The sequence below is a fragment of the Megascapheus bottae genome, chromosome 10 (genome assembly GCF_031878675.1).
Source record: "Megascapheus bottae isolate mThoBot1 chromosome 10, mThoBot2.hap1, whole genome shotgun sequence".
Taxonomy (NCBI): Eukaryota; Metazoa; Chordata; class Mammalia; order Rodentia; family Geomyidae; genus Megascapheus; species Megascapheus bottae.
Genome location: NC_143518.1, coordinates 55116281 through 55144129, shown reverse-complemented (window position 1 = coordinate 55144129; position 27849 = coordinate 55116281). Strand labels below are relative to the sequence as shown.

At 52.8% G+C, this 27849-nt stretch overlaps 1 protein-coding gene across 1 annotated transcript; it reads right to left on the bottom strand.

Annotated features, from left to right (window-relative positions):
- Window positions 1-5150: 5150 nt before the first annotated feature.
- Window positions 5151-24514, bottom strand: Slc45a3 (solute carrier family 45 member 3). Its single transcript, XM_090339934.1, has 5 exons — window positions 24429-24514; window positions 11376-11779; window positions 9742-10527; window positions 8614-8879; window positions 5151-6867 (listed from the first exon to the last, which is right to left on the bottom strand). The coding sequence occupies exons 2-5, from the start codon at window positions 11545-11547 to the stop codon at window positions 6430-6432; spliced, it is 1662 nt and encodes a 553-aa protein (XP_090196060.1). The 5' UTR covers window positions 11548-11779; window positions 24429-24514; the 3' UTR covers window positions 5151-6429.
- Between the last annotated feature and the right edge of the window lie 3335 nt (window positions 24515-27849).

The following is a 27849-nucleotide window of genomic DNA, read 5'->3' as shown; positions in this document are numbered from 1 at the left end:
GTAGAGCACTAGCTTTGAGCTGAAGAGCTCAGGGATAGCACCCAGTCCCAGAGTTTAAGCCCCATAATTCACACACACACACACACACACACACACACACACACACACAAAAAAAAAAAAAAAAAAAAAAAAACCCTGAGTGCAGTGACTTACGCCTGTAACCCTAGCTTCACAGGAGGCTGAGATCTGAGGATCACAGCCAGCCTGGGCACTAAAGTCTATGAGGAAACTCTTATCTCCAATTAACCACTAGAAAACGGGAAGTGGGGCTGTGGCTTAAGGGGTAGGGTGGTAGCTTTGACCTGAAGAGCTCAGAGACAATGCCCGGGCCCAGGGATAGGGCAGTAGCCTTGAGCTGAAGAGCTCAGGGACAGTGCCCAGGCCCAGAGTTCAAGCCTCATGACCAAAAAAAAAAAAAACCTAGGGAAGAAGGGGCCTTGAGAAACATGTTATCCATCTGTTTATATGTTTATACGTTCATAGGAAGTCATGGCAGTGCATTTTTCCTGGGGGTATTTATATTTGAGGACGTATTCCTAACTTTGATCTCCTACTAAGGGGTTTCCAGGCTTCAGTGATTAAGTGAGGGTGGTTTAATGAGCAAAGGACAGAGCCTTCTTCCTCGGGCCTCCATTTCCTATTCTGTAAACTGGGAGAAGGGGTTAGTATCTACAGGGTGAAAATTTGGTTGCTGTTAGTACCTTTAGGGACCCTCTGCATTTTCCCCCATACCAATCACAGCACATTGAATTAGTCAGACTTCTCTAGAGAAATGAACTCTTCCCCCGTACACCTTTCTCTCTCTGTCTCCGTATGTAAGTAAAGAGATTTACTATTAAAAAAAATTGGATTAGGGAAGGTAGGTAGGCTGCTTTACTCAGCCTATCAATTTCAGTGTTAACAAATCTCAGACAAAAATACCCTCACTGCAATACCCAGATTAATGTTTGACCATATATCTGGGCACCCAATGGCTCATTCGGGTTGACATGTCATTAACTATCATATTCATATATATATATATATATATATATAAATTTTTCCCAATCCTGGGGCTTGAACTCAGCACATGGGCACTGTTCCTGAGCTTCATTTGCTCAAATCTAGCACTCTACCATTTGAGCCATAGTCCCACCTGTGGCCTTTTCTGCTTATGTGGTACTAAGGAATTGAGCCCAGGGCTTTATGCATGTTAGCCAGCACTGTACCTCTAAGCCACATTCCCATCCTTAAACATTAAATTCTTAGAGTTGAGTGACAGTTACCCCAAAGGGTTGGCCCTGGTTGTCAGATGACCTGGACATAAATGCAGCCATCCTTGACATCTGATTGCACCTAATCCCTGTCAAATTTCCACCATGGTTGCTTTCCATTGCCCTTCACAACCTTATTTTTGGTACTAGGGATGAACTAAGGGCTTACTGCTTTCTGGACAGGTGCTGTATCACTTAAGCCACATCTCCAGACTCCCTTTTTTAGTGTCAGTGCTAGGGCTTGAACTCAGCACCTGACTTTTCTGCCTGGACTGGCTTCGAACCAAAATCCTCAAGTCTCAGCCTTCTGAATAGCTAGGATTATGTGTGTGAACAGATACCCAACTGCCTTGTTTGTTATTGTTATTGCTGTCATTTGTGGGGCTGGAACTCAGGACCTGGGTGCTTTTCCTGAGCCTCTTTGTGCTCAAGGCTAGCGTTCTACCAGTTGAGTCACCTCCAGTTTTTGAGTGGTTAATTGGAGATAAGAGTCTCACAGGTGGGCTGGGAATGTGGCTTAGTGGTTGAGTGCTTGCCTAGCATGCATGAAGCCTTGGATTCAATTCCTCAGTACCATATAAACAGAAAAAGAGCCTGAAGTGGCACTGCAGCTCAAGTGGTAGAATGCTAGCCTTAAGCAAAAGGTCAGGGACAGTGCCCAGGCCCTGAGTTTAAGGCCTGTGTCTGGCAAAAAAAAAAAGGGTGGGAAAAAGAGTAGAAAAATTAAGGCAGTTTTATGAAAATATTAATCATACAATTTACAGATACAATGTTATAGTATAGTGAAACAAAAACCACAATTTCATTAAAAACAACAGTGAAATCACCTCTTAAAGTACAAAAGTTCCCCTCATGGTTTTACTTTGTGGTTTATTAACCACAACCTAAAAATAGGAATGGAAAATTCCAGAAATAAACAAGTTATAGGATTTTAATAGCTGAGTATTTGTGATAAGATCTTGAGCTTTCTTGTCCTATCCTGTCTGAGACATAGATTGTCTTTTTGTACATTACGATTTATATGCTGCATGCCCAAGGAATCAGAGGACCACATCCATGTAAGTTCGTATGTGTGTGCATGTATTGTAGGACTGGTCATCATTGTTAATAGCTGATCACATCTACTTTTTCAATGAAGCTTGCATGTAAGTGAATGGGAAGAGTAAACTGTGTCATGCTGGGTTCTGTAGTGTCGAGCAGGGAGAGGTCTTGCAGTATATGTTTAAACAGGCTGGGAGGGCCAGGAGCATAGCCTGGTAGTAGAGTGCTTACCTAACATGCACCAAGCCCTGGGTTCGATTCCTCAGTACCACACACTCAGAAAAAACTGGAAATGGTGCTATGGCTCAAGTGGCAGAGCACTAACCTTGAGCAAAAAATGTCCAAGGACAGTGCCCAGGCCCTGAGTTCAAGCCTCAGAACTGCCAAAAAAAAAAAAAAACAGCTGAGAATGTGACTTAGTGGCAGAGTGTTCATCTAGCATGCATGAAGCCCTGGGTTTGATTCCTCACTACCACGTAAACAGAAAGAGCTGGAAATGACACCTTGGCTCAAATGGTAGAGTCCTAGTCTTAAGCAAAGAAGATTGGGGACAGTGCCCAGGCCCTGAGTTCAAGCCCCAGGACTGCCAAATAAATAAATACCCAGAAAAAAACCTAAGTGTTGTGCAGAGGCAAAGGCCACTTTCATCTTTGGTCTAACCGCCTGAATCATAAGTGACCATGTTGAACTGAACTTGCTCAATATTCCACCTGCTTGTTCTTTTGTTTGCTCAATAATGCATCTAGCCAAGCAAGCAACTATATTATGTACCTACTGTGTGCAAACAGGGAGATCAATTTGGGGCAATAGAACAATAAATAAGACAGTCTTTTCCTGGAAGATCTTGGCAAGGGAACAAGTTGCAAATTCCTGCTTGGGCTTCAGATGGCATTTTTAATGAATTAATTCATTCATTCACTCATTTTGTTTTGTTTTGTTTTTGCTGGGATGACAAGCATGAACTACCAGGCTCAGCGGTGATCATTTTTCCTTGCCACAGGGCTCACAAAGGTGTTCTGCACATAGGAAAGTAGACTGTTATTATTCGATAGAAGGAAGGAGAATGCATGAAGTGGGGACTCTGAGGTGCTATAGAGGAAGCAGTGCTGAGTCTTACGCCCCTTTCAGAGGGTTGCATGTTTGTGGATGCCTTTGTTTGCAGACATAAGCACAGGTCAAGTTCTAGTAAGAGGCAGAATGGGGTCAAGCCACACAGTCACCGGGAGCTATCAAACTGCCTCCAAATGCATATACATTGTGATGACAGCGATAGATGTCAGAGCGCCCAGCTTCTATGGCCCTGCAGCCAACAGGGTAGAATGCCAAGCTGCTGTAACCAAATCTGACCGTGGAAACCAAGGGCTTTTCCCCAGGTACTCAGAAGTAACGTGAGGCCCTTGTCCCACTTAGCTGGACTGCCTAGGGGGCCACCAGGGCCAGGGTGAAAGACCCTGAGATAGATGAAGGCTGGCCCTTCTTATCCCTGCCCTCCATTTCCTGGCCTCACATCACAAGGCAGGCCCTGAGCAGCACAACAGAAAAGCCCAGGATCCTCAGATCTTTGTCTTCTGAGTAGCTAGAATTAAAGGCATGTAGCGTCAACACTTGGATCTACACCGTTAATGGTCAGGTTTATATTTTATCTGTAAGATAATGTAAAATGTGACCTCCCTTTTCCCCACACACATTCAGTAAGCTTTCAGTATGCTGTTGTTATTGGTCCTGGGGCTTAACCTCAGGGCCTGGGTGCTGTCCCTGAGCTCTTTTGCTCAAGGGTAGGTAGGGCTCTACTACTTTGAGCCACAGCTCCACTTTTGAAAAGTCCAGGAGACTCTTATCTCTAATGAATCGCCAAAAGAAAAAGAAATTTTAAGTGTAGTTGAAGTGTTAGAGCACCATCCTGAGTCCAAAAGCTCAGCAAGAATGAGGGGTCCAGGTCAAGCCCCCCAATAGTTACACGCATGCACACACACATGCACACAGCCCTACTTTCATGATAGACAAAGATCTGGAGAACTGGGGAACATTAGCAAATAAGCTAGCTTGTTTGTCACTCTAACAAACAAGCCAGTGTGGTGGCAGCATCTGTGATTCCAGCTGTGCAGGAGGACACAGGAGGATCCTGGGCTGAGACTAGCCCCAGCAAAAACTCAAGACCCAACCTGAAAAATAAAAACCACAAAGGCCGGGGACATGAATCAAAGTGTCTAGCAAGCACTAGGCTTTGAGTTCAAATTCTTTTACCATTCAAAACCCAATTCTAGGGGCTGGGAGTTTAGCCTAGTGGTAGAGTGCTTGCCTAGCATGCACGAAGACCCAGGTTCAATTCCTCGGTACCACATACATATCAAAAAGCCAGAAGTGGTACTGAGGCTCAAGTGGTAGAGCTCTGGCCTTGAGAAAGTCCAAGGACAGTGCTCAGGCCCTGAGTTCAAGGCCCAGGACAGGACAAAAAAAAAAAAAGATATACAGTAAAATGAGCTCTTTCACAAGTACTAACTACACTGACAACTCTGGAGATCAGAAAGGTCAGTCAAGGTTAATTCTGAATTTGACCTGGATCTGGTATGAGGGGCTGACCAAGCCAGAGTGCTGCTGAAATCCTCCCCAGGTACTCATCAGGTGTGTTCCCTATGCTCTGGCTGTGGTTTATGATAGCTGCTTGCTCCAGCCTCTCCATGAGCCCTTTGAAAAAGAAAATGCCCCCATGTTCCAGCTGGACTCTATCCCCCTCCTCATTCTTAAAGGAATTCTCAGATCCAGTACCCCAGGTGACAATCCAGCGTGCTGGTGCATGGCTCCCTCTGCTGGTGGACACTAGGAACTGACATCCATAACAACAAAAAACAAAAAACGGTGAAGGGCCCTGACAACAGGGCCTCTTAGAAAAAACAAACACATGCCAATTAAACATATAGGAAACCTTTAATTTTATCACCATAAACATTAGACTCTGATTGCTCACGTAAAGTATAAAATATTTACTCGGCTAAATAAATAAGACATAACATTATTGCAAACGGCACTTAAACCCCTGAGAGCTAAGAGCTACTTGGCTCTTGCAGGGGGTGCTCCTGAGTTTGTGTGAGATTCCAGATGTGCCCTGGGGGCTGAGATGGACAAAGGCTCGAGGAATCACACTTGTGCTTCTGGTCCTGCAATAGCCCCAAAGAGAGTAGAGGCCATGGGAGAGGGGGGGAACTTTTAGTGGGGAAGGCAGTGATTTCTTTGGCCTAGTCCTACAGGGAGAAGAGGGAAGTCAGTGAAGCTGGGCTGAGCCTGGAGGAAAGAAGGGGCTAAGGGTGCTGCTGAGACCTGGGACCCCGTCCATTCTCCCTCTGACTCACAGCCTTGGGTAACAACATGTGGGGTATTGAGTGAGTGAGTGAGGAGAGTCCTAAGCCTTGGGCTAGGAAGTATGGGGAGGAGGGGCAAGTCCAGCATCCAAGGAGAAGGGGATCTGGCAATGGTCAGCTCCATGACAGAGATCCAGCTTTCCCAACTCCTACAAACCAGCCCAGAAGAGCTGGGAATGACTTTTCTTCTGCTTTGTTAAATAAATAAATTAAATATTTAAAGGCCTGTGTCCTCATGATGGCAACCCAAAGACCTACAAGCCATGTCCTGATAAAAGGCAGGGTGCTGGGGAATCCACAGAAAGGCTGTTCCAGGAGAGGCTCATTCTTTCTTTCAATTAACTTTCCTCCTGTCAAATGCTGTTGCAAGGGCAACAATCAGGGGGGAAAGCGGGCTTAGAGATGGGGAAGTTTATTCAGCCCCCTAAATTCCTTCTCTAGGCATGTCTCAGATGCTAATGTTAACCCTGAGCCTGGGCAGCCCACCTGCAGAGTCCTGCATTCCAGTGCATGGAGCTAATCGATGCCCTGCCTTTCTGGCCTCCTTGCAAAAGACCAGACTGCAATCCACTTGGGAAGCTGGTAGACAGCCAGCAATAAAGACCAGGAAGTGGGGAGAGGGAAGTCCCAGTCCCCATCTGTGCAGCTATTCACCTCACCACAGGGTGGCAACAGAGAGCCGTACCACTTGGCCATACTGGACATGAAGGCCAGCCTGGCAGCCCTCCTGGGGTGGAGACCCAGTCTAGCAGGACCTCCACTCCCAATGTCCCTATATTCTACACCGAGTATCTGGCCAAGTCGCTCTTGTCAAATACTACCTGCGTAGCAAAGTAAATAGCAACCAGACCCAAGCCTGCCGCTGACACCATGTAGGCAGTGACAGTTTGGCTAAGCTGGACAATAGAGCCCATAAACAGAGAAGGGGCCACCTGGGACAGCAGGAAGGCGCTGTCCAGGATGGCAAGGTCCAAGCAGATGCCCCGGCCAGGAACGACCCTGGCCTCGGTCGGTTCTCCCACCACCACTCGCATGGAGACCTCACAGGCGGAGGCCCCACAGAGCGGTGGTGGAGCTGGCAACAGACCACTGGCTCCAGCACCCACGTGTCCATTGGGGAAGGGAGCGCCGGACTTGGGGCCCGGCAGGAAGCTGGTTGTCAGGCTGTCTTCACCGCTGCCACCTCCAGCATCCCCTCGGTATTTGGGCAAGAACACCTGGAGGGTAGAGGTGAAAAAGAGTGGTAAAACAGGTAAGGGCTTGGGCACTATAGGATCCCCTTAACACCCTCCATGCCAAGAGCTAGAAACCAGAGGGCTTTCACAGAATTCAGGAAACTGGCTGGGCACAGAGGCTCACACCTGTAATCCTAGCTACTCAGGAGGATGAGATCTAAGGATTGGGGTTCAGACTGAGCAGGAAAGTCCATGAGACTCTGATCTACAATTTACCAAAAAGCTATAAATGGAGCTGTGGCTCCACTTAGAGACAGTGTCCAGGCCCTGAGTTCAAGCCCTAAGACTGGCACCAAACAGAAGTGGGGCAGCGGTGGCGGGGGGGGGGGCAGAAACTGAGGAAATTTTACTTGGTCTGAATCTGGTTCTCCTCTAGCCTTTCCTGGCATAGGTAGGAAGCTATACTGAGAAGAGAGTGGGAAGAATGAGATAGGGATGAGAAGAGAGACAATCCAAGCTGGGAACTTAAGGTGGCCCAGATGCCCCACGGGCTTTCCCAGTCCTCTTCTGCCTACCCACAGGAAACCTTCACCACCCTGCAAAAGAGTGATCCCAGCCCTGACTGGAGCTGCTGCCCACAGCTTGGCCAGGGTGAATCTAGTGGCTGTGCCACGAGGAAGAGGAGGAACAGTAGGCTCCCCTCCCCCTCCTGAAGCTCTGAACTTCCTGCAGTGTGTTCCATCCTCCCCACCCCTGTGCTGCCTCCATGACCTGGGGCCCCCGTACTGAAGGACAAGGCCAGGTCTTATCCTGCACTGTCCTCCACACTGGCTAGTGCCCACCAGAGGGCTGAGGGCAGGGCGGAGCTCATCACATGCTAAGTGACAAAGAAAAGGTGGTATGTGGGGCCAAGTCTCCCTCAGTGGCACTGCAAACAGGCCTCCGGGGACCTCTCTTCACTGCCCGCCACCCCAGATTAGACCATGAAGGCTAGAGCCTGGGGAGACTTATGGAGATAGACACACTCTTCCATACAGAGAGCTGCTCCCAGCCTGTCCACCCCGCAAAACCTCACATGCTCAGATTTGGCCTCTGGACACCCCAAACCTCCTTCATCCCCCCACCCCTGACCACCCCCCTCCCCGCCACCATGCCAGTGTAGGATGACAGGAGAGGTGGGTCCTGTACAGCGGGGAGGGGAGCCTGTCATTCAGGGACCCTGTGCAGGCAGGCCAGCACCTCGCTCAAGCTGCCGAGGAAGGGGCTATGGGGCTGAGCAGGAAGAAGGCCTCAGCTCAGAGTGCCCAGGCAAGCCACGCTGGGCTCAGATAGCCAGCTAGGGTGGAAGAAGGGGGCGGAGGCAAAAGAAAGATGCAGGAAACAAAAAAAGAACCAGAAGATGGAGAGAATCTAGAAAAAGAGGGACAGGTGGGAGCCTCGCCCATCTCAGCAAAGCAGGGCACAAAGTAGTCGTGTTGCCTGTCCCTGAGGATTGCAAAAGCCAGGCCTATTTCTGCTGCCATCTGCTACAGCCAGCCAGGGGCAGAGACCATCCATTGGATCCAGACCCCCCGCCCTGGGTACAACCCAGGCCAGCCAAGGGCTTCCTCTTTCCTGCCTCTTCGGGATTCCCAGCGAAGGACTCTGCACTTCCTGCAATCATCCACTCAAGTGCTTTGTAGTCCTACAGCCAGGAAGTTATTCCCAGAATCTAATCTATACTCTTCTTCCGCAGCCGCAAGCCTCTCTGGCCCTGGCTGAGCTGGGCTTCCTCTCTGATGGACATACCTGCTTCTCTCGGTGGTAGAGGGAGGCCAGCGTGTAAGGCAGGATCTGCAAGGCTGAGAAGGTGAAGCCAGTGAGGGCTGCTGAGGCTGTCACTACAGCCACGCTGCGGGACAGGCATGTGGCACCAGCAGCCACGGGAAAGGCCACCACACTGGCCAGGTAGACTGCCCGGGTGCCAAATCGCTGCACCAGCCTGTCCATGACCAGGGAGAAGAGCAAGGAGATGGCACACTGCAGGAAGAGCCCCAGGCTGCCCATGCGAATGCCTGGAAGGTGAAGGAGAGGTTGGGTGAGGAGCCTGGGAGATCCGGGGTGAGCTGGAGACAAGGGGCCTCCCCACCCCACTTGACCCCCCCCCCCATCCAACCTCCCCAGAGGAACTGCTCCATGGAGCAGGTACCAGAAGCCCCAGCTCTGGGGACAGGAAGGCAAGCTGGCACACAGGGACAGTTCCACAAAGGCCTTCTAGACCATAGAACACCGAACATCGAGGACCCAGCTCTGAGAAGGCGAACCTGTCTCCTCACCCCACATAGTGGCAGGCATGCATGTGAGGTTGTTTGGAAGGTCAGCAAGTGGTAGAGGACACACAGATGCTAGGATCAGACAGACATGAAGTCCAGCCTCCATTCCTCCATTCCTCATGGGTGTGTGTGTGTGTGTGTGTGTAGGTAGGTAGGTACTGGGGCTTCAACTCAGGGCCTGGGCCCTGTTCCTGAGCTCCTTTTGCTCAAGACCAGCACTTTACCATTGGAGCCACAGCACCACTTGCAGCTTTTTCCATTTGTGTGATACTGAGAATTTGAACCCAGGACTTCCTACATGCTAGGCAAGTACTCTCCCACTAAGTCTCATCCCCAGCACCCCCCACACCCACACCCACACCCATCTTAAATAAGCTCAGCTCCTGTCCATCAGTCTTCTTCTGTCTGCCTTCAGAGAGGCCTGAAGTCCTGCTGAGATTTTCTCCATAGGTGGGTTGGGCTGCCTTTGCCTTTCCCAATGGGAAAGTTGGAACCCTGCGGGCACAGCCATCAACTCAGGCTCAAGCTGCACGCCTCTCCCCCAGAGGAGGCTATGTCCTGGGAAGGGCGGCACAGCAGCCTTCTCTGGCCGCTCAGGCCTTACCTTCATCATAGTGTCTCCGGGCCTCAGTGCCTGGCTCGGCCCTGGGCACACCCTGGTACAGCCCCTCACCCACGAAGTCTGTGTAAAACAGGGTGAAGGTCATGAGTGCCATCCAGCTACACAGCTCAGCCACAAAGAGCCGGCGCAGGGTACGAGGCATTCGGCAGCAGAGCTGGTGTAGTCGTGGAAACAGGGCACCCAGGTTCCGGAAAGCCAGGCGGGCACGGCATGGGCAGCAACGGGGTGATGCTGAGGGGGCCGACAGCCCTTCCACGGGCTCAGGTGGGCCCAAGACAGCCTCCTCTGCCACAAACAGAGTGGCCGCCATGCAGGTCAGGAAGATGAGTGTAAGCAAGCCAAAGAGACACTCCTCCTGGGTGCCCAGGTAGGGGGCCAGGGCGCTGGCATCCCAGTCAATGGCGGGCAAGAGGTAGCCCAGGCAGCCCCCGAGGCTGATCATGAAGGCATAGACGGAGAACGCCTGGCGGCAGTGGTCAGGGTCCCGGAAGAGGTCAGAGAGCAGAGCCTCGAGTGGGGTAAAGCACACCTGCCCACAAAAGTCCAGCAGCCCCACACCCAGAATCAACAGTGCCAGTTCCAGGGGCCTGGTATCTGGGCACAGCAGCCCTGCCAGCCGGCTAGCCCTTGGGATGAGAAAGAGGCTCAGCAGGACGCCCAGGGACAGGGCCCAGATGAAGGGTCTTCGGCGGCCATAGCGTCCACGCCATTGGTCACTGGCTGAGCCCAGGAGTGGGACAGAGACCAAACCCAGCACTGGACCGATGCCTGAAAGAAAGACAATAGGTCAATGGCTGGGACCCAGAATGGCCCCCTGAGACGATGACAGTGGTGGTTCACAGGGAGCGCCAGCTCTGTAGAAGGGATGTCTGCATCTGGTCTTCATGAGGGCTCTCAAGTTTCCTCCTCGCTATTACGAATGCTCTATATTCAAATAGGGAAACTGGGGCATGAGTACATGCAAAGGCACAGAGATAGGGAGAGCAGGGGGCAAGGCTTCAGCAGGCAGCTGGACTCCAGACCTGATGGAAGGGGTGTCACAACGGCAATCACTTGCATTTTGTAACTTTTCGTTGGTCACTGGGGCTTGAACTCAGGGCCTGAACACTGTCCCTGAGCTCCTTTGCTCCAGGCTAGTGTTCTACCACTTTCAGCCATAGCTCCACTTCAGGTTTTCTAATAGTTAATTGGAGATAAGAATCTCATGGACTTTCTTGCCTGGGCTGGCTTTGAACCATGATCCTCAGATCTCAGCCTTGGGAGCAGCTAGGATTACAGGTGTGGGCCACTAGCTTCTGGCCCTTCTGTGACTTTTACAGAATTCATCTGCAGCATCAGGAATCCACAACCTGTCTTGTCCCCTGGCTGGGAGAGCCTGGTGGAGTCCCAGCTCTGCTAAGCCCCTTGGCCCCTCTCCTAGGACCCTTGTGCCTTCGCTATTAAGTGTGTAAGTCCAAAGTACTGGGGTGGAAAATAGTGATGAAAGCTGTTATGAAACGCCTGCCCCACCAGGCGCTGAGGACAACAGGTAGCCATCAGTCCCTCTGAGTATCTCTCCAGACAGAGGGCCTGGCTGCCTGGACAGGTGTGCAGGACAGGGACGGGGAATGACTCACCCAGCACCATGGTCATGAACTTCTCCTCAACCCCCACTTCCAGCAGCAGGGGTGGCACGTAAGTGATGCCAGCAGCCAGGCACACTTCCAGGCCGAAAGTCAACAAGTTGACCAGCAGGAGCTGGGCTTTCCGATGCCGGAGCAGGCGGCTCACCCACAGTCTCTGGACCATGGTGGGCTAGGCACAGAGGGGAGGAAGGCCTGTTCACACTCTCCGCAGCTGCTCTGGTTCAGCCCTGCTCAAGAAGCTGAGGCCTCTCCTCCTCACTGCCACGGACCACCTAGGATTCAGCCCGACACCCATTTCTGCCTGTGTTCTAGGGCAAGTCCAGTGTCTCGGCCCACGCTGATCACCTGTTGCCCACGGCACCTCGATGGGGACACATTTCATCACAGCTCAGCTCCTACATAGAGGGGGACAGTAAGAGGCACAGGAGTCAGGAAGGCTGGCTCCCTCCTTCCCAGACCAGTAACATAGCAGGATCCTTAGGGGCCTAGTCAGGGTGCCTGTCAATGTTAGACCTAGGCTGACATAATCAGTATGATAAATATGAGTTTTTAAACCTCAGCACACCCCAGAACCAAATGTAAAATGTGTCTGTTGTTTTCTGTTCAGGAACATCTTAGCAGTTTACCTTTGCCTGCCTGCTAGGATGGAAATCAAAAAAGTCAAGTCAAACCAGCTGAATTGCTCAGTTCTGGCTAACAAGGGTTCCCTGGAGACCCTCTGCCAGGCTGCATTTGTTTGCTTTTCTTTCCCTTTGCAAATCTGGATCTGTTCAATCCCCCTCTGTCACCTGCTGGCCCTGCTGCAGGGTAGTCTCCACCCCCTAGGACAAGAATGACGGAAAGGGAGGAAAAGCTGTGGTTTGTTGGGTTTCAACCTGTCACACAAACACACAGAGGGCCTTCTCAAGTTCAATGTTCCTGAGGAAGAAACAGTCTACTACCACACAGGACCATCCAACCGTTACAGGGTGGTGGGGCTTTGCCAGGTCTCAGGAGCATGAAACCACAGCACCTGGCAGCACAGGTGTGACGCCAGTGACCCTCCCCTAAAAGCTGGCTGGGTGCCCACCACATCCTGGACAGCCTTTTCCTCTCCTGGATGACTCTACTCTTTGCAGAGTTCTGCCAACTGGGCATCTCACAGGAGAGGGGAACAGGAGGTGAGCAGGAGGTGAGCCACGTTGCTGTGCTCCCAGGCAGGTGGCCTTGGGGGCGTCTTCTGTCCTAACACCACACCCGCTGCTAAAGAAGGAAAATTAAGTCAGCTGTGGAGAAGGTGTACAAGTCTGATGTTCCACCACTTGAGCCACACCTCCACTTCCAGCTTTGTGGATTAGTCATCTGTCACTGACTGGCCCGGAACCAAGAGCCTCAAATCTCAGCCTCCTGAGTAGCCTGGATTACAGGCAGGAATATAGAGGTGTGGTGGGGAGGTACAATAGGCCCTGATAAGACACAGGCACTAATTTGTCCTTGACATCACATCCCCCTCCCCCAGGAAAACAACAACAAAAACAAAACAACAGAGGCAAGAGATGGAGCTTCCCGCCTCTCCAGGCTACAATCTCCCCCTTCCTCCCCAACTCAACTCCACAAATGTTGCCGAAGAGCAGCGACTGGGGGGAGCAGGAGCAGCAACCTCTGTGGTCAAGGGCTGGCTGGCTCCCTCTCCTGAGCCAGGGAGAGCATAACCCCCCCCCCCTTTCCACCCAGCCCCTCTGCCAATCTCAGCTTTGCCAGATAAAAGGCATAAAAGGCGATTCAACTTCTTTTATCTTTTCAACTAACACTAAGCCCCATGGGGCCTTGCGTGTTACAAAGCGTGTCCTGGGTGCTCTCTAAAGCTGTGTGCTTCAGAAAAATCATGCAGCCATCAATCCCAGATAAGATCAGTCCACTCCATAACGGCCCTTTGGGGGTTTTGCAGCTGGTAGATCAGGAAGGAAGAGATAAGGCTGGGGCCACAGGCAGCCTCCTACTGAAAGTCCCCGGGGTTCGGTGAAGGAGGGGAGAGACTTACAGGAGTGGCGAGGAGAAGACTGTAAAACACTGATCCACAGAGGCACAAAGGGGAGACACTGGTACCAGACCTCAGTCTTAGCTGGACTGCTGGACTGTAGGTTCACCTTGAGTGCTACCCACCATCCTGGTGTGGGGAAGGCAAGGACCCAGGGGCAGAGCTACCCAGCCTAGAGGAGAGGGCTCTAGGGCCACAGCTTCCCAGCCATTCCTCTCCCGCCTGCGATCAGGAGCCCTGGACACTCACTTGCACTGCATTGCTTTTAGAGAACAGGTCCTCCCAGAGCAAACAGAGACTTTATCAGCCCCAGCCTCACCCATACCCACTCCCATTCTCCAAGAGTTGCCACCCCCCACCCTTCAGAATAAAATGCAGATCCCAGCAGGCCTGGAATCACCCCCGGTCCAGTTCCCAGTCCTCTCAGTAAGAGCAGGACCCTCCTGAGCCAACAGAGGAAAAGGAGAGGAACTGTCTTCCATCTTCCTGCAGGCCAGGTAGCTTCTGGGGTAACTTCTCCTTCCTGGGATGCCTTTGTCCCATACACATACCCCACCCAGGTTTTCTACCAGGTTCCTGAAGTCTGGGCCAGAAGAAGGATTCATTGAAAGGAGTCAGGTAAGGAAGTAGGCTGGCTCCCAGCTCTGCCCAGCACCCCTCTCTGTTCTTAGGTTGCAGAGCCCGTCCTCCCTCTTTTCCAATTTACTCTGCCCTGGGGGTCCAGACACTTGACAACCCTAGACTTTACTCTCCCAAGCCCAGAATTACCTAAGGAATTCCAAGCTCAGAAGAATATTCTCCCGCTCCAAAACCCCATCTCCCCCCACTTCCTCCCTGCTCCAGGTCCTCGGGGGAGAGGAGATTCCCAGCTCAGGTAGTGAGCCAGCCCCTCCAGGGTCTTCTTCCCTGTGGCACAAAGCAAGAAGCCTAGGCTCCAAGAGGTCAGAGAACAAGCGGTTCACTACCACTTTCCTAGCCCGGGGCACATTTCTCAGCACAAAGCTTGAAAGCGACAGATCTTGGCTGCCTCCTCCACACTGCCCCCTCCCCTCCCCTCCCTTCCCCTAGTCTGGGGAGCTGCCGAAGCAGGAATACAGGCAATGGGACAAAGTCTAACTCTCTCCACTCCAGTCCCAGAGACCCTCTGGACCCAAATCCTCCAGCCTCACCACTCCAGAAGCACTATCTGTCTGGTAAACAAAAGATCAACCAGGAGAGCTAGCCACAGAAGGCTCACCTGGAGAGGAGGGGGCAGGAAGAGGAGGGAATTGGAGGGGCTGACCTCTGGGAAAGGAAAGCCTGGAGCCACCTTCTGAGGACCAAGACTCTCTCAAGTTCCAAATATCTCCCACTCTTCTCTGGGCGCCCCAATAGTCAGACAGCCAGAAGCCCAAAGGAAACCCAAGATGCATGGGAACATTCTCTGGAGCCCCCTTCATCCCTAGGGAACAGAACTAATGCCTAGAGCTGCCGAGGTGCAGACCCAGGTCAGTGAACCTGGATTCTGTCTGCTCTTCTCAGCTCCGAGGCCCAGCCAAGCTGTCGCACCACCAAGCAGGGTGGCTCCAGCCCAAGCAAGTAGAGGTACGTGGGAAATGTTTAGCTTCTGAGTGAATAGAGGGTGCAGGCAGGGGCTGAGTGTGTTAGGACCGAGGACGGCTGACTCCTCTCCCGCCCCTCTGCACCCCGAGGAGGTCCCCCAGCCAAACCTCAGCAACTACTCCTTGGGCTCAAGGGCAGCAAGTGGCTTAGAAGGATTCTCCGGGCCTGGGACGGCCCACTTCAGTCTGGACCCCAAGGAGCACGCCACACTAGGAAATAAAACTGATCAACAGGAACAAACTTGGCCTGAACTTTGTCCAAAATTCAAAAGACGAGTGGAGGAGGCGGAGGAAAAGGCGACCCACACCCACCCGCCTGCCGGAGCTCTCTCTCTCTCTTTTAGCTCCCTAAGGGAAGGGAGGGTCTGAAGGAGGCATAAAGAGGCCTTTGAGGGCTGTCAAAGGGGCTCCTGCCACCCCTCTCCAATGAGGTGGAGCTGGGGTGGGGGGAAGAGGCAGATTCCCTTCAGTGACAGGCAGAGGCCAGAGGGAGCCGGAGTGGAGGGCAGCCCCCACCAGGGGCCAGTGTCAGACAGCAATTCTAGGGCCTCTTTATGCAAGGCTGGCATCCCCACACCCCTCCCAGGCACATCAAACAGCTGCACCCCCCACCCTGACCCTGCCAGCACCATGACCCCGGGCTTGCCTCCGCTCACAAAGACCTGGGCCATTTCTCACATGCTCCTGCAGGGCGGGAGGCACTGAGCATGCTCCACCCTTCATCTCTACTGGCTGCCCTCCCCAGAGTTGGGGAGCCCAGCAAAGGAGGGGGCAGGGGCTAGCCTCGGGCAGGCAATGACTCAGCTGGAAAGCAGTGGGGTCACCACGCCAAGACCGCTCTCCTCCAAGGACTGGGGCACAGAATAGGGATCAGTACTTTCTCCAAACTGGACTAGATTTCTCCATCTCTCCCTAGACTGAACTTTCCCAGACTCTGTCCAGGTCGACCTCATGTCTGAGGGTTCACCAGCCCAGCATCCCTAGGGCCCATCCCTTTACCCCAGTCCTAGAGAACCATCAAATGCCCAGGCTTGGCCTACTGAACCTGGCACACTGCACTGGGCACTCCTGGCAGGCAACTCTTATCTCAGGTGTCCTGCAGTGCAATGCCAGACAGCCAGGGCCCTCCAGAAGCAGAGAGCCCCACAGCTGGCCAGGAGAGCTGGGCAGGGCATGTGGCAGGATCTTCATTACCTTCCAATACATTCCGTCTTGGATTGTCTGGACTCAAAGATTTCTTAATGAGGGTCGGGCTTTCCCCAAGTCCTAACAGTGCTGGCGTGAACAGCCCAGGCCTGTGAGCTCCGGGGCCACCAGAGGCCTGAGAACATCCCCAGAATGCAACCTCTGCACCTCCAAGGAACTCTGAGAAAGAGCAAGGGCAGAGCAGTGAGTAGGGGGATCACCCCACCCCAGGCGCGCTCCCGAGCTCTGGCCTCCCCCAGGGCCCGGAGGCCAGGGATTTAGAGTTCACCCTGCTGAGCTGCCTTTTCTTCCCCGGGACTGGGAGCCTTCTGCTTAGCAGCTTGTCAGAGAGAGTGAGGGGCTGCAGGCCGGGACACAAAGGGGATTAGGGAGAAACCTCTCGGCCTGCAGAGTAATCCATCAAACTCTCTCGCGGCTGCCAGCACCAGCCCCTTCCCACTCAATTCCCCTTCCAGCTGCTGCCGGCCCCCACCCCCTCTGGCTCCTGAGCCCTGTCACTTGGGGCGGCAAAGAGAATCCCAGACCCGGGGGGGGGGGGGGGGGCAAAGGGGGCTCACCGCAGACACTGGGAAAAGGGCAACAACTCCCTCCCCCTTCTCACCCCCAATGTGTGAAAACCCAACAGGTGGCAGTGGCTTGGAGGAAAGTTGCTTTTGTTGCCCTGTCTCTGAACCACAGTTGGGCAATCCCGCTTCAGAAAGGAAACAAATGCCTGAGGAGCTTGGGGAAATTGAGGAGGCCCTGGAGCTGGCTCTCATCTCTGTCTTCAATGCAGTAACAGGGACACTGGGGCCGGCTGACCCTCACCTTGACCAGTGTGTCCTGGCCAGCCTCAGCTAAGGCTGAAGCACCCCTGGGGTCTCTTGGCTATCCCACAGGAACGGTCAACACAGAAGCGCTCTTGGTTTCCAGGGACCTGGGCCTCCCAACTGAACTTCACCACGTCCCACAACAACTGCTCCCAAGGTCACACTTGGAGGCCTGCCCTCACCCAGGACGAGCAGAGCCCTTCAAGGGAGCCTCTTCCAGGTCAGAGGTGGCCAGGAGGGTCTCTGAGCACTGACATTCTTGAGCCCTGGAAGATTCCACAGGGTGACCTGAGTAAGAGAGTCAGCTGAATCTGGGTCTGCAAGCCAGCCTCACCCCTCAGAACTGCATGAGCTCTTCCTTGACCTCCCAAGCCTCGGTTTCCTGTATACAATTAGTAATAGCCTGCCCGGGCAACCTGTATGCCAAGGCACTCTTCCAGCTGTTTCAATCTTCCAATCATGGATGGACACGATTAATAGACCCATTTCATAGGCAAGGGAACTCAAGGTTAATTCTACCAACTTTGACTGGGATGCAGCCCAGTGGTAGAGTGCCCTCCTGGCAGGCACAAGGCCCTCATCCCTAGCACCACACAAAAACCTCCAAATCTGCCATCCCACCTTCACAGACGTGTAACAGGTTTGAGATGAAAGTGGACATGGAGGAACGCAAAGAGTGGGATGACCTACTTTCTAAACAAGAACCAACCACTCCTTTTACTCCCCTCCACACCCTTCTCCCAACAGCCCCCAGGAGACTGAGGAATTCCAACAATGTAAAGGCCTCCCCAGGTGCGTGGGCCCAACAGGTGAGCTGAAGTCATTGCAGAAGACTCACCAGCCTGAGCCGGGAGGTGAAGAGGGGAGATGGAGGATGCCTTGAATGTCCAGTCATGGGAACAATGATCCTGAGGCTGTCCCCTCCCAGCTGCCCAGCCCGTGTCCAGCGCATACTTCATAACAAGCTATATTACCTTGCAAGGGAGGTACTCAATATTCCTATTTCACAAAGATTAAAAAAAAATTCAGTCCCAAAAAATATAATTATCACACCAAGGTTGTAAAAATAAAAACAAACCATTCAAAAATTCCAGAAAGCACTTTGAACTGGGAGCCAAGGAAGTATTGTCCTATTTCAGCTGCACAGCCAGGATGCGCCAGTGCCCAGCTTGAGGACTCAGTGTTCACAGCTGTAGAATGGGAGCATGGGAGCAGGTCTAGAGAATGTCCAAGGATCTTCAGGCCCTCTCACGCTTATGACAGGCCCCAGGCAGGGCACTTGCCATGGACAGGTGCCCATTCACAAGGGCAGGTGGCATCAGGGACAGGGTTGTCACAGCCACGTGAGTCACCCCCTCTGGTACCCACCCACATACTGCACAGTGCCAAGGGGCAGCAGTGGCCTGAAGCTCAGCCCTTTCTGCCTCCTCCCTGAGCTGGATCCTGTTCCTGGCAGAACTTTATAACTACCTTCTTTTTCTCCTTGCAGAGTACCAAAACCTCCGGAGAGTCCAGGGGGGGCAAAGGAGACTGTGGAGACCGAACAGTCTCCAAGCCCTAGGAAGTTCCCTCCACCTCCTCCCACCTCTTCCTCTAGCCCCGGCACAGTGAAACCCGAACAGACTCCCTCTTGGTAAACTTGACCCTTGCTAGCCAGCCTGGCAGGTCAGCTCTCCCCATCCAAGCACAGCCAATCCTGCTCCTCTCCCTCAGCCCAGCCTTCATTCAGTAGGAGGTGCCACACATAGGAAAGAGGCCAGGAACAGTGGGGCAACGCCCCCCCCCCAGCCAAGATGAGCAATGCCCCCAGTCAGAAGGCCAGTTCTACATGCCTCACCTCCAGGGCTACAGATGGGAAGGACTCTCCAGCTGCACCTGCCTGGACACCCACAGGTCTAGAATTAGCCCCATTTATAATCAAGGGGCTGTGGGTCAGTCACATTCACTCAGCCAGGCTTGTGATGAATGCCTGTAATCCTAGCACTCAGGAGGCAGCAGGCAGGAAGATGGCAGGTTTGTGTCTAGCCTGGGATACATAGTGAGACCCTATTTCAAAACAAAAAGAAGGAAAACAAAACAAGCCACTGTGAGCTGAGAGCATGACCACCCCCCACCCCCGAAAGAAAGGACTATTAACAAGCCTGATTTGCTCTCTCTTAGAGGAAGCATACCTCAGTGGGCAGCCAAACCACCCCTGAAGGAATGTCAATGGGCACTGAAATCAGTCCACTCACCCAGCACTACCAATTATGTGCCAGCACACATGAAGGTGCTGGGGATACAGAAACTGACGGTGGCCCCCTGAATCAGGGGAGAAATGCAGTAAAATGCAATCAGTGTACAGTGAGGTGTTATAGGTGCTAAGTACCTGTCCAGCAGGTGAGGCCCAAGGTGGAAGCATGGTCAGGGCTTTCAGACAAGCACGGGGGCCGCTGAGGCTGCCATACTGGCCCACCCCTCCTGTGGACCCCTCCCCAGTGAGATATACCGGAAAACATAGGAGACCCCAACCCACACAACTGTTCAAACCTCAGATCTGGCCTACAGATCCATGCAGCCTGGATGAAATGATAAGATGGAGGACTTCCTCAGCACAGGGCTGGTTTGGCATTCCAAAGTGACAAGCTGCCTTTACCTCCACATCCTGACCACCTCTGCCCTTCACCTGAATCCATCCAGTTGAAACTCCAGGCCACCACCTCCAGGATTCTCCCTTTCTCTCCCCTCAAAATCTGTGCTTCGCTTACCAGCACCCCTCAGGGCCAGACACTGTACTTCCCTAGCCTACCAGGCCATCCTGTCAGCCAAATGACCTGACCCAGTGAGTCCAAAACTCAGAAAGGGTCCTCCTCAAGTGTCTGGTACTCAAGCTCTCTCTAGTGACAGGAGCCAGGAGTAGAAAGCTGCATTGCCCCATCTCTAGGGATGGGCCCAGGGCTCTGAGCTTGGATAGTATTTGCCAGCTCAAAGTACACTTGTAATTGGAGAGGCTTTGTGGGGTGGGGAACAGAGAGGACACAGTGGGACAGAAGACCTGGGGGCCTGGGTTGGGCGCTCCTGAGGGCCTTCAGTCTGGTGACCTAGGGACTCTGAGCCATGAGACTAGAAGCTGCTGCTCACTTCCTTCATGCTGACTCAACCCAGCCACCCCCCCCACACCCCACTCCCAGAGAGTGACCTCCAAAGTTAAAGGAAGAAGAACAAACATCTATTGAGTACCAGATCTGGGCAAGCGCTTGGCTAAATATGTGCATCACATGAAATCCTCCCTGTAAGCTTGCCAGATGGATATTATCTCCATTTTACAGATAAAAAGACCAAGGCCAATGAGAGCTGGGGTGGGGGTAGGGGTAGACTTAAGCCTCCCACAGTCACAGGAGGAAACAAACCACACAGTAGAAAAAGGATTGAACAGGAAGTGCTGGCCAGGGATCAGGACCATCCCGTGATAGCTCTGTCACCAGCCCCTGCCCCCAACAGGGACATTTAATACATTGGACAAAGCTCAACACTCCAGCTCTACTGCTGGGAGTCAAGTGGCATCAGCGTTTGAGACACTGGGCCTGGTACCAACTGGTCCAGCCTCCACCCTTGCTGTCCAGCAAACAGGGCCGCTGACTGCTCAAAGAAAGCTAGGCAGGGTTTTCCTTCTAGACATGGAAGAGAAGCCTGAAAGAGCTAAGGAAGGAGGACAGAGGAAAGCCCCCAGTCTTCCTGGAAATAACAAGTACCCTTTCTACCAAGGAGGCCCTTGACCTCTTAGGATAGAAATTCAGCATCAGTGTGTAGAACTCTCGTTCACAGTGTAAAGTGTCCTCAGGGGGACAGGCACAGGGCAGGGGGGCTCTAGAGTTATTCTGTACAGTTCTGACAGAGGAGAGACAAAGATAGCCAGACTTGGTTTGTTCTTTGCACTGGATCACAAGTTCAAGTGCAGATGTGTCATTCATAACTCTCATACGGTTACATATGGCATCATTCCCTTGCTAAGAACTCTGGTGTCTAAGCTAAACCACAATGATGGCCTCTATTGTGACCACGTAAGAGCAGCTGACATTTAGCAAGATCTTTTTACAAGTGGCTGCTGTGCTCGGAGGTTTGCCTACCTCCGCTTAGTTAATCTCGCAATACGGTGAGGTGGATACCATTATATTCATTTTACAGAGGAGAAAGTTGAAGCTCACGGAAGTCAAATAAGTTGCGCAAAAGGAAATGGGATTCAAACCCTTTCACCACAGCCAACACTCTTAAGTATTTAAACCAACTCCCCCAAATCCAGGAACCTTTGCTCCCAAAGAAAATAAAAGTCAAGCACTTTTTTTTTTTTTTAAGAGCAGGATGCTGGTGGGTCATGCCTGTAATCCTAGCTGCTCAGAAGGCTGACATCTGAGGATCCTGGCTCAAATCCAGCCTGGACAAGAAAGTTCGTGAGACTCTTATCTGCAGTTAACCACCAGAAAACTGGGAGTAGAGTTGTGGCTCAATGTGGTAGAGCACTAGCTTTGAGCAAAGAACTCAGGGACAGTCCCCAGGCCCTGAGTTCAAGCCCCATCACTGGGGCCAGGGGGGTCGGGGGTGAGAAGGTGAAAAACAGGGCAGGAGCTGGGTATGACAGCACATAGCTGTAATCCTAGCACTCAGGACGCTGAAGCAGAAGGACCCCAAGTTCAAGGCCAGCCTAAGCTACATAGTAAGACTGTTTCAAGAAGGAAGTCTGGGGACTGGGAGCATGGCGTAGTGGTAGAGTGCTTGCCTAGCATGCAGGAAGACTGGGGTTCAATTCCATGGTACCACATACATAGAAAAAAAATCCAGAAGTGGAGCTATGGCTCAGATGGTAGAGCTCTAGCCTTGAGGAAAAAGCCCAAGGACATTGCTCCTGAGTTCAAGCCCCAGGACTGGCAAAAAAAAAAAAAAAAAAAAAAGAAGGAAATCTGGGCTGGTGTTCTGTCCATACAGTCATAGGTGATCGATTCAATATATTGTTAAAACTAGCTAATTTATACTTACTATATTTTGGGCATATAGCTAAGTGTTCTACATACATTATTTAATAAGGCTATAATTTTATGTTATTATATACTTATATATATATTTATAAGCATTATTTATATTTGATATACATTGCCAATAAATAACAAAGCCACGTAGTAATTGTGACCATTATCATCCAACTCAGTTTTCACACAGAGATAATGAGGGAACTTGTTTAGTGGAATGACTATATATTATGCTAGCTTTCCAGTGGAATGGCTCACACTTGTAATCCTAGCTACTCATGAGGCTGAGAGCTGAGGATCATGATTCAATTCCAACCTGGGCAGGTAAGTACACGAGACTCTTGTATATAATTAAGTACCAAAAAAAGTTGGAAATGGCACTGTGGCTAAGGTGGTAGAGCTCTATCCTAAACTGGAAAAAGCTAAGAGGCAGTGTCTAGGCCCTGAGTTCAGGACCCAGTATGGGCACAAATAACTAAGTGAAGCTAGCTTTCTGCAGTCTGAATCTTCATTGTACTTGTGTTCTCAAGTTCTAGAAGCCAGAACCTAGGTTAACCTCACTTCCAGAGTACTCAGATGATCCTTCCTTGCCTGTCTGCCTTTTCTCTTCAGAGCCCAGGCCAGTCTGAGGGGTCTCACTTGACACCTGCATGCCATCCCCCACAGCCCAGTGGCCTGGTAGGGGTACAGTGGACCTCCCAGGCCCCTTGTCCATTCCTCTAGTACCAGGAGGGGCACCTGGGGGCCTGAGGGTGATTCACGATGCCACAGGAAGCTGCCCCAAGCACACACCACTAAAATTGGGGCCTGTATGGCCACAGCTGTATTTTTATCTTCGGCTCATCCGGCTGACTCGAAGCTCCATTTTCTGAGCACTTTTGGAATAACAGCCCTGGTTCCAGGACAAATGTGTATGTGGAGGGATGGGGGTGGGGGAAGAGATAAGGAAGAACGAGAAGGTGAAATGGATCCACAAAAGGGTCTGTGGCTTCATATTATGGCCCAATCGCGCTCTCTGACATGGTGCTCCATGGCCTTCTCCGGGCTTTCCATGCCCCGCCGGACCCTTCCACCCCTGTGCCAGCCGATGCCTCCGGTCTTAGCAGGTGACTCCAACACCAAAGCTGGCTGGGCTCTGAAAGTAGATTTACTAAGAACCGGAGGAAAGGAAGCCAGAAGCCGGGGGGTGGGGGTGGGGGCTCACCCCTACCCCTGAGCACGCTTCCAGAGCCCAGCAAGGGTCAGTCAGGGCCCTCGTCTAGTCGCAGTGACTTCGGGGCAGCAAGGAGCAGCTGGGGGGGGGGGGGGGCTATTCTTAGGTCCCAGCTCTACTGGGATTGGGTCTGTGTAACAGCTGAAGGACAAGTCCTCCCAGGTACCACCCTGCCAAACCCCTCCCTATCCCCCATCTCGGGGGGCCCTGGGGAAAGGAGGACGCACCGGGAATGCCCCTGGCTCGAACAGGTCAAGCATGCTTGTTGGGAAGAAAGCGGCTGATTCAGAGGTCAAAGGAAAGAGTAACTCACTGCGCTCCACACCGGAGGGGAGACCAGAGGCGGACCGAGCCCGGGCTTCCCGGGACTTCTGCCCCAGGCCACGCCGCGCGCGGCCCGGAGCTCTGGGAGCCACGGACACGCCCCAAGTGCACACCTGTTTGCCATCCCCACCTGGGCCTCCCGGAGAAACCGGAGACCTCCAGCGGGCTCCGCTCGTGCTGCGCAGGGGTCAGCCAAGGCGCAGAAGGGGGGTCCAGGAGAGCACACGCCCCGGCCTCCATCTGCCCAGCTCGGTCCCCCTTCCCTCCCGTAACGACCCCCGCTCCCCGCCCCGCTCCTTCTCCACCAAAGCGGGCCGAGCACCCCCGCAACGCCCCGGCCCCGGGCCCCCTTTCCCAGCTCCCCTCCATTCCCGGACTGTGCGCGCCGCGGTGACTCATCCTGCCCCTTTCCGCCGAATCCCAGACAAGGGAAGAAAATAAATGCAACTTTCCAAAGAAAACTCTGACGCGGGAGCCGGCACCGGGAGCGAACGGCCGGTCCACCCGCCGCCGGCCCGGCCCAGGGCTCCACGCCCACCCGCCCGCCCGGCCCGGCCTGGGACACTCGGTGGGGCCGGGAGCCTCCACCCAGCCCGCCCCCCCCCCCCCCCCCCCCCCCTCCACGGAAGAAAGCGGGCTTCGGCGGGCACCCGATCGGGCAGCCGGGTGGGGGCGCACCCCGGGGCGCCCCCCAGCCCCGCGCCCTCCTCCGGGATTCGCGCCGGGCTCGGCGCGCGGTGCCCTGGACCGCCACGACGCGGTCCCATCCCCGCGGAGCGCACAACACGCGACCCTGCCGAGCCGGGCCCCGCAGCGCCCCGCCCGTCCCGCGCTGGACCCCGGGTCCCGGAGAGAGGAGGGGGCGCTCTTCTACCTGGCCGAGGCGTGCGCTGTCACCCGGGCCGGCGCGGGCAAGCTCGTCCCCCTCCGGACCCCCACGCACGCCAGCCGGCGGCTTTTAAATCTCCAGGTTACTCGGCGGGGGAGAGAGCATGCGCGCTGGGGCTGCCAGGAGGGAGGCGGGGCGAGCGGGGCAGAGGTGGGGGGTGCAGGGAGGGGGGGTGGAGGTGGTGGGGCCGGTACCCGAGGGAAGAAAGCCGTAGGTCGGTCGCAAAGCTTGTCTTTGTAACCCGCGGCCACGACGAGCAGCCCCCGAGTCTCCCCGACGGCCCTGTCGTGACCTCGGGCCGTGCATCGACCCCCCTCTGTCGCTGCCACCGAGAACGTTTTAGGTTTCCACCCGGTGCCTCCCCTCCACGCTCCAGAGCACAGCTGCACCCCACCCTTCCAGGACCACCCCTGAAAGATGTCACGTTCTTCCAGGTTACTCACCCCAACGCGCACATGCAGTTAACTCTGTCCTTCTGTTATTTGGGGGTGGGGTGGGGGGTGAGTGCTGAGGCTTGAACTCAGCCTGAGCTCAGTCAGTCAAGACTACCTGGCACTCTGCCACATCCAGTATTTTTTGGTAATTTAATTGGAGAGAGAGTCTCTGGAAGCCGGGCTTGGTGTCTCACGCCTGTAATCCTAACTACTTCAGGAGGCTGAGATCTGAGGATCTGAGGATTACGGTTCGAAGCCCGCCTGGGCACGAAAGAACGTGAGACTTTTATTTCCAATTAATCACTAGAATATGGGAAGTGGGGCTGTGGCTCAAGGGTAGGGCTGTAGCCCTGGAGCTCAGGGACAGCGGTCCAGGCCCAGAGTTCAAGCCCCATGACCTACACACACAAAAAAAGAGTCTTGGTGGACTTCCAGCCCTGGCTGACTTGGAACTGCCATCCTCAGATCTCGGCCTCCTGAGTAGCTTAGACTACTCAGGCTTCTGAGAGAGAGAGAAAGAGAGAGAGAGAGAGAGAGAGAGAGAGAGAGAGAGAGAGAGAGAGAGAGAGAGGGAGAGGGAGAGGGAGAGGGAGAGGGAGAGGGAGAGGGAGAGGGAGAGGGAGAGGGAGAGGGAGAGGGAGAGGGAGAGGGAGAGGGAGAGGGAGAGGGAGAGGGGAGAGGGAGAGGGAGAGGGATAGGATGGAGAGGGAGAGGGAGAGGGAGAGGAGAGAGGAGAGGGAGAGGGAGAGAGGGAGAGGGAGAGGGAGAGAGAGAGAGGGTAATTGCCACTAAAATGTTCCCTGTATCTGCGGTTGAACAATATCCCAACAAGTACCTGTTTCCAGAATGCATCTGGCAGCTGGGAATCCACACAAGTGAGAGGCAAATAATTGGAGTCCTAGGTTGGCCCCAAAGTGGAGGCCATTGTGTCTTTTTTCTTCCCTGGCATTTTATTTGAGTGGAGAGAAATCCAGTTCATACAGATTGTTGACTTGAGTACCCCAAGCCCTGTATATCTGAGAATCTGAGTGGTGAGGATTCACCCAATATTAGAGAGAAAGCTAAGCTGTTGATGTGTACTGTGTAAGAATGGTTTGGGCTGCCTCTGTGTGAACATATACAGATAATTTTTTCCATGTTACTTTCCTCTAAATAACATGCAATATAACAAACACTTATGCCCAACACTGGTGACTCACACCTATAAATCCTAGCTACTCAGGAGTCTGAGACCTGAGGATGGCAGTTCAAAGCCTACCTAGACAGAAAAGTTGGTGAGACTCTTCTCTCCAATCAAGTAACTAGCAAAAAGCTGGAAGTGGAGATGAAGCTCAAGTGGAAGGGTGACAGCCTTGTGTGTAAAAGCCAAGCAAGAGCATGAGTCACTGTATTCCAACCCCAGTACCATCTCACACACACACACACACACACACACACACACACCAAATATTTACACTACAATTCATCAGAAGTCCATAGGATTTAGACTCCATCTTGTTGTATGGGACTTGAGCATCCAGGCATTTGGAGAAGAGTCCTAGAACTTTGTACTACAAAATCCCAGGAGATGCCTTTGCAGACAAATGTGGTTGGGCACCAGGGCATTAGGTTCCAACAGTAGCCCAGTGACAACCAGCTATGTGATGTGGGGAATGTCTCGTCTCTTCCATGTTCTGGGCCCCTGTGAGAAGAGTTAGCCAAATCATCCCTAAAGTCACCTCCAGCTGTGAAGGGGAGGGGAGAGAGAGAGAAAGAGAGAGACCTAGAAGGGAGAGGGAGAACGTGGGAGCGCTGATGGTGGTGGGGAGAGTGGCTGCAGGATTGAGCAGAGGAGAAAGTGAAGAATAGGCTTTCTAAGTCACAAAACAAGTTAAACTTGAAAACCATCTCTGCATAGCCTCCCTTGGAGTCACGTTGGGTACACACACACACACACACACACACACACACACACACACACACACACACACGCATACTCCATCCAGGACCCTAGCTTTCCTAAATCTTTGGCATACTTACCTGGGGCCAGCAGAAGGATTAGGGTGGAGTCCTGAGTCCCTAAGTTGGTATGCCTTTTGCCCCAGGAAAAAGGATAGGACTCAGGGAATTCTGGGTCAGTTGGAAAATTACAGAGGCAGCTGAGGGTGGACAGTGGTATTTTCCAGGCTTGGGAAAAAAAAATACACAGGGAGCAGGAAAGAGTTGTCCCACCTCAGAGGACTGAGGAGCCTTCTCTCTCTCTCCCTAACACTCCGTGTCCTTATGCCTTAAAACACAACGAAGAGGAAAAGCAGGTGTGAGATCCCAGCCCAGCCCAGCAATGTGCCACTCCAAAACCACCTGGACACCCTCCCCAGTGAAGACAACTTTCCTTTACCAGATATCTCATGTGGGGCAGATATTGTGCTGCACACCTATAATCCCAGCACTTAGCAGGCTAGGACAGGCAGGGAAACCATGAGTTTAAAGCCAGCTTGGGCTACACAGAAAAACTTTGTCTTAAATGAATAAATAGAAAAACAGGATACACAGAGGCATTGTCCCTGTGGAAACCCCACCCCCTTTTATCCAATGTGGCCTCCTCTCATAGTTATAATAGTTAATCATTATGGATTGTACTATTGTTTCCGAGCTTTCCCTGAATTATCTCCTAGGAACTCTAAGGCAAATTCTACAGCATTACCACTTTTAGATAAAGAAATTGAAGCACTTCCCTAGGTTAGTTTCTTTCCTTCAACTTCAACCACCATGCAAATCTAGTCTCTAGGCTCTGAAAACCAGGCAATCTGTGTGTATGGGGGGGGAGGGTGGGCATGCGCACGTGTTGGTACAAGGGCTTGAATTTTAATTCATGGCCGAGCTCTCCCTTAACTTTTTCCTTTCAAGGCACTCGAGCCACAGCTCTACTTCTAGCAACCAGCACTGGGTAGAGGTGACAATTTTCATCTAGCCTGGCCAGTGGCTTCAGAGTC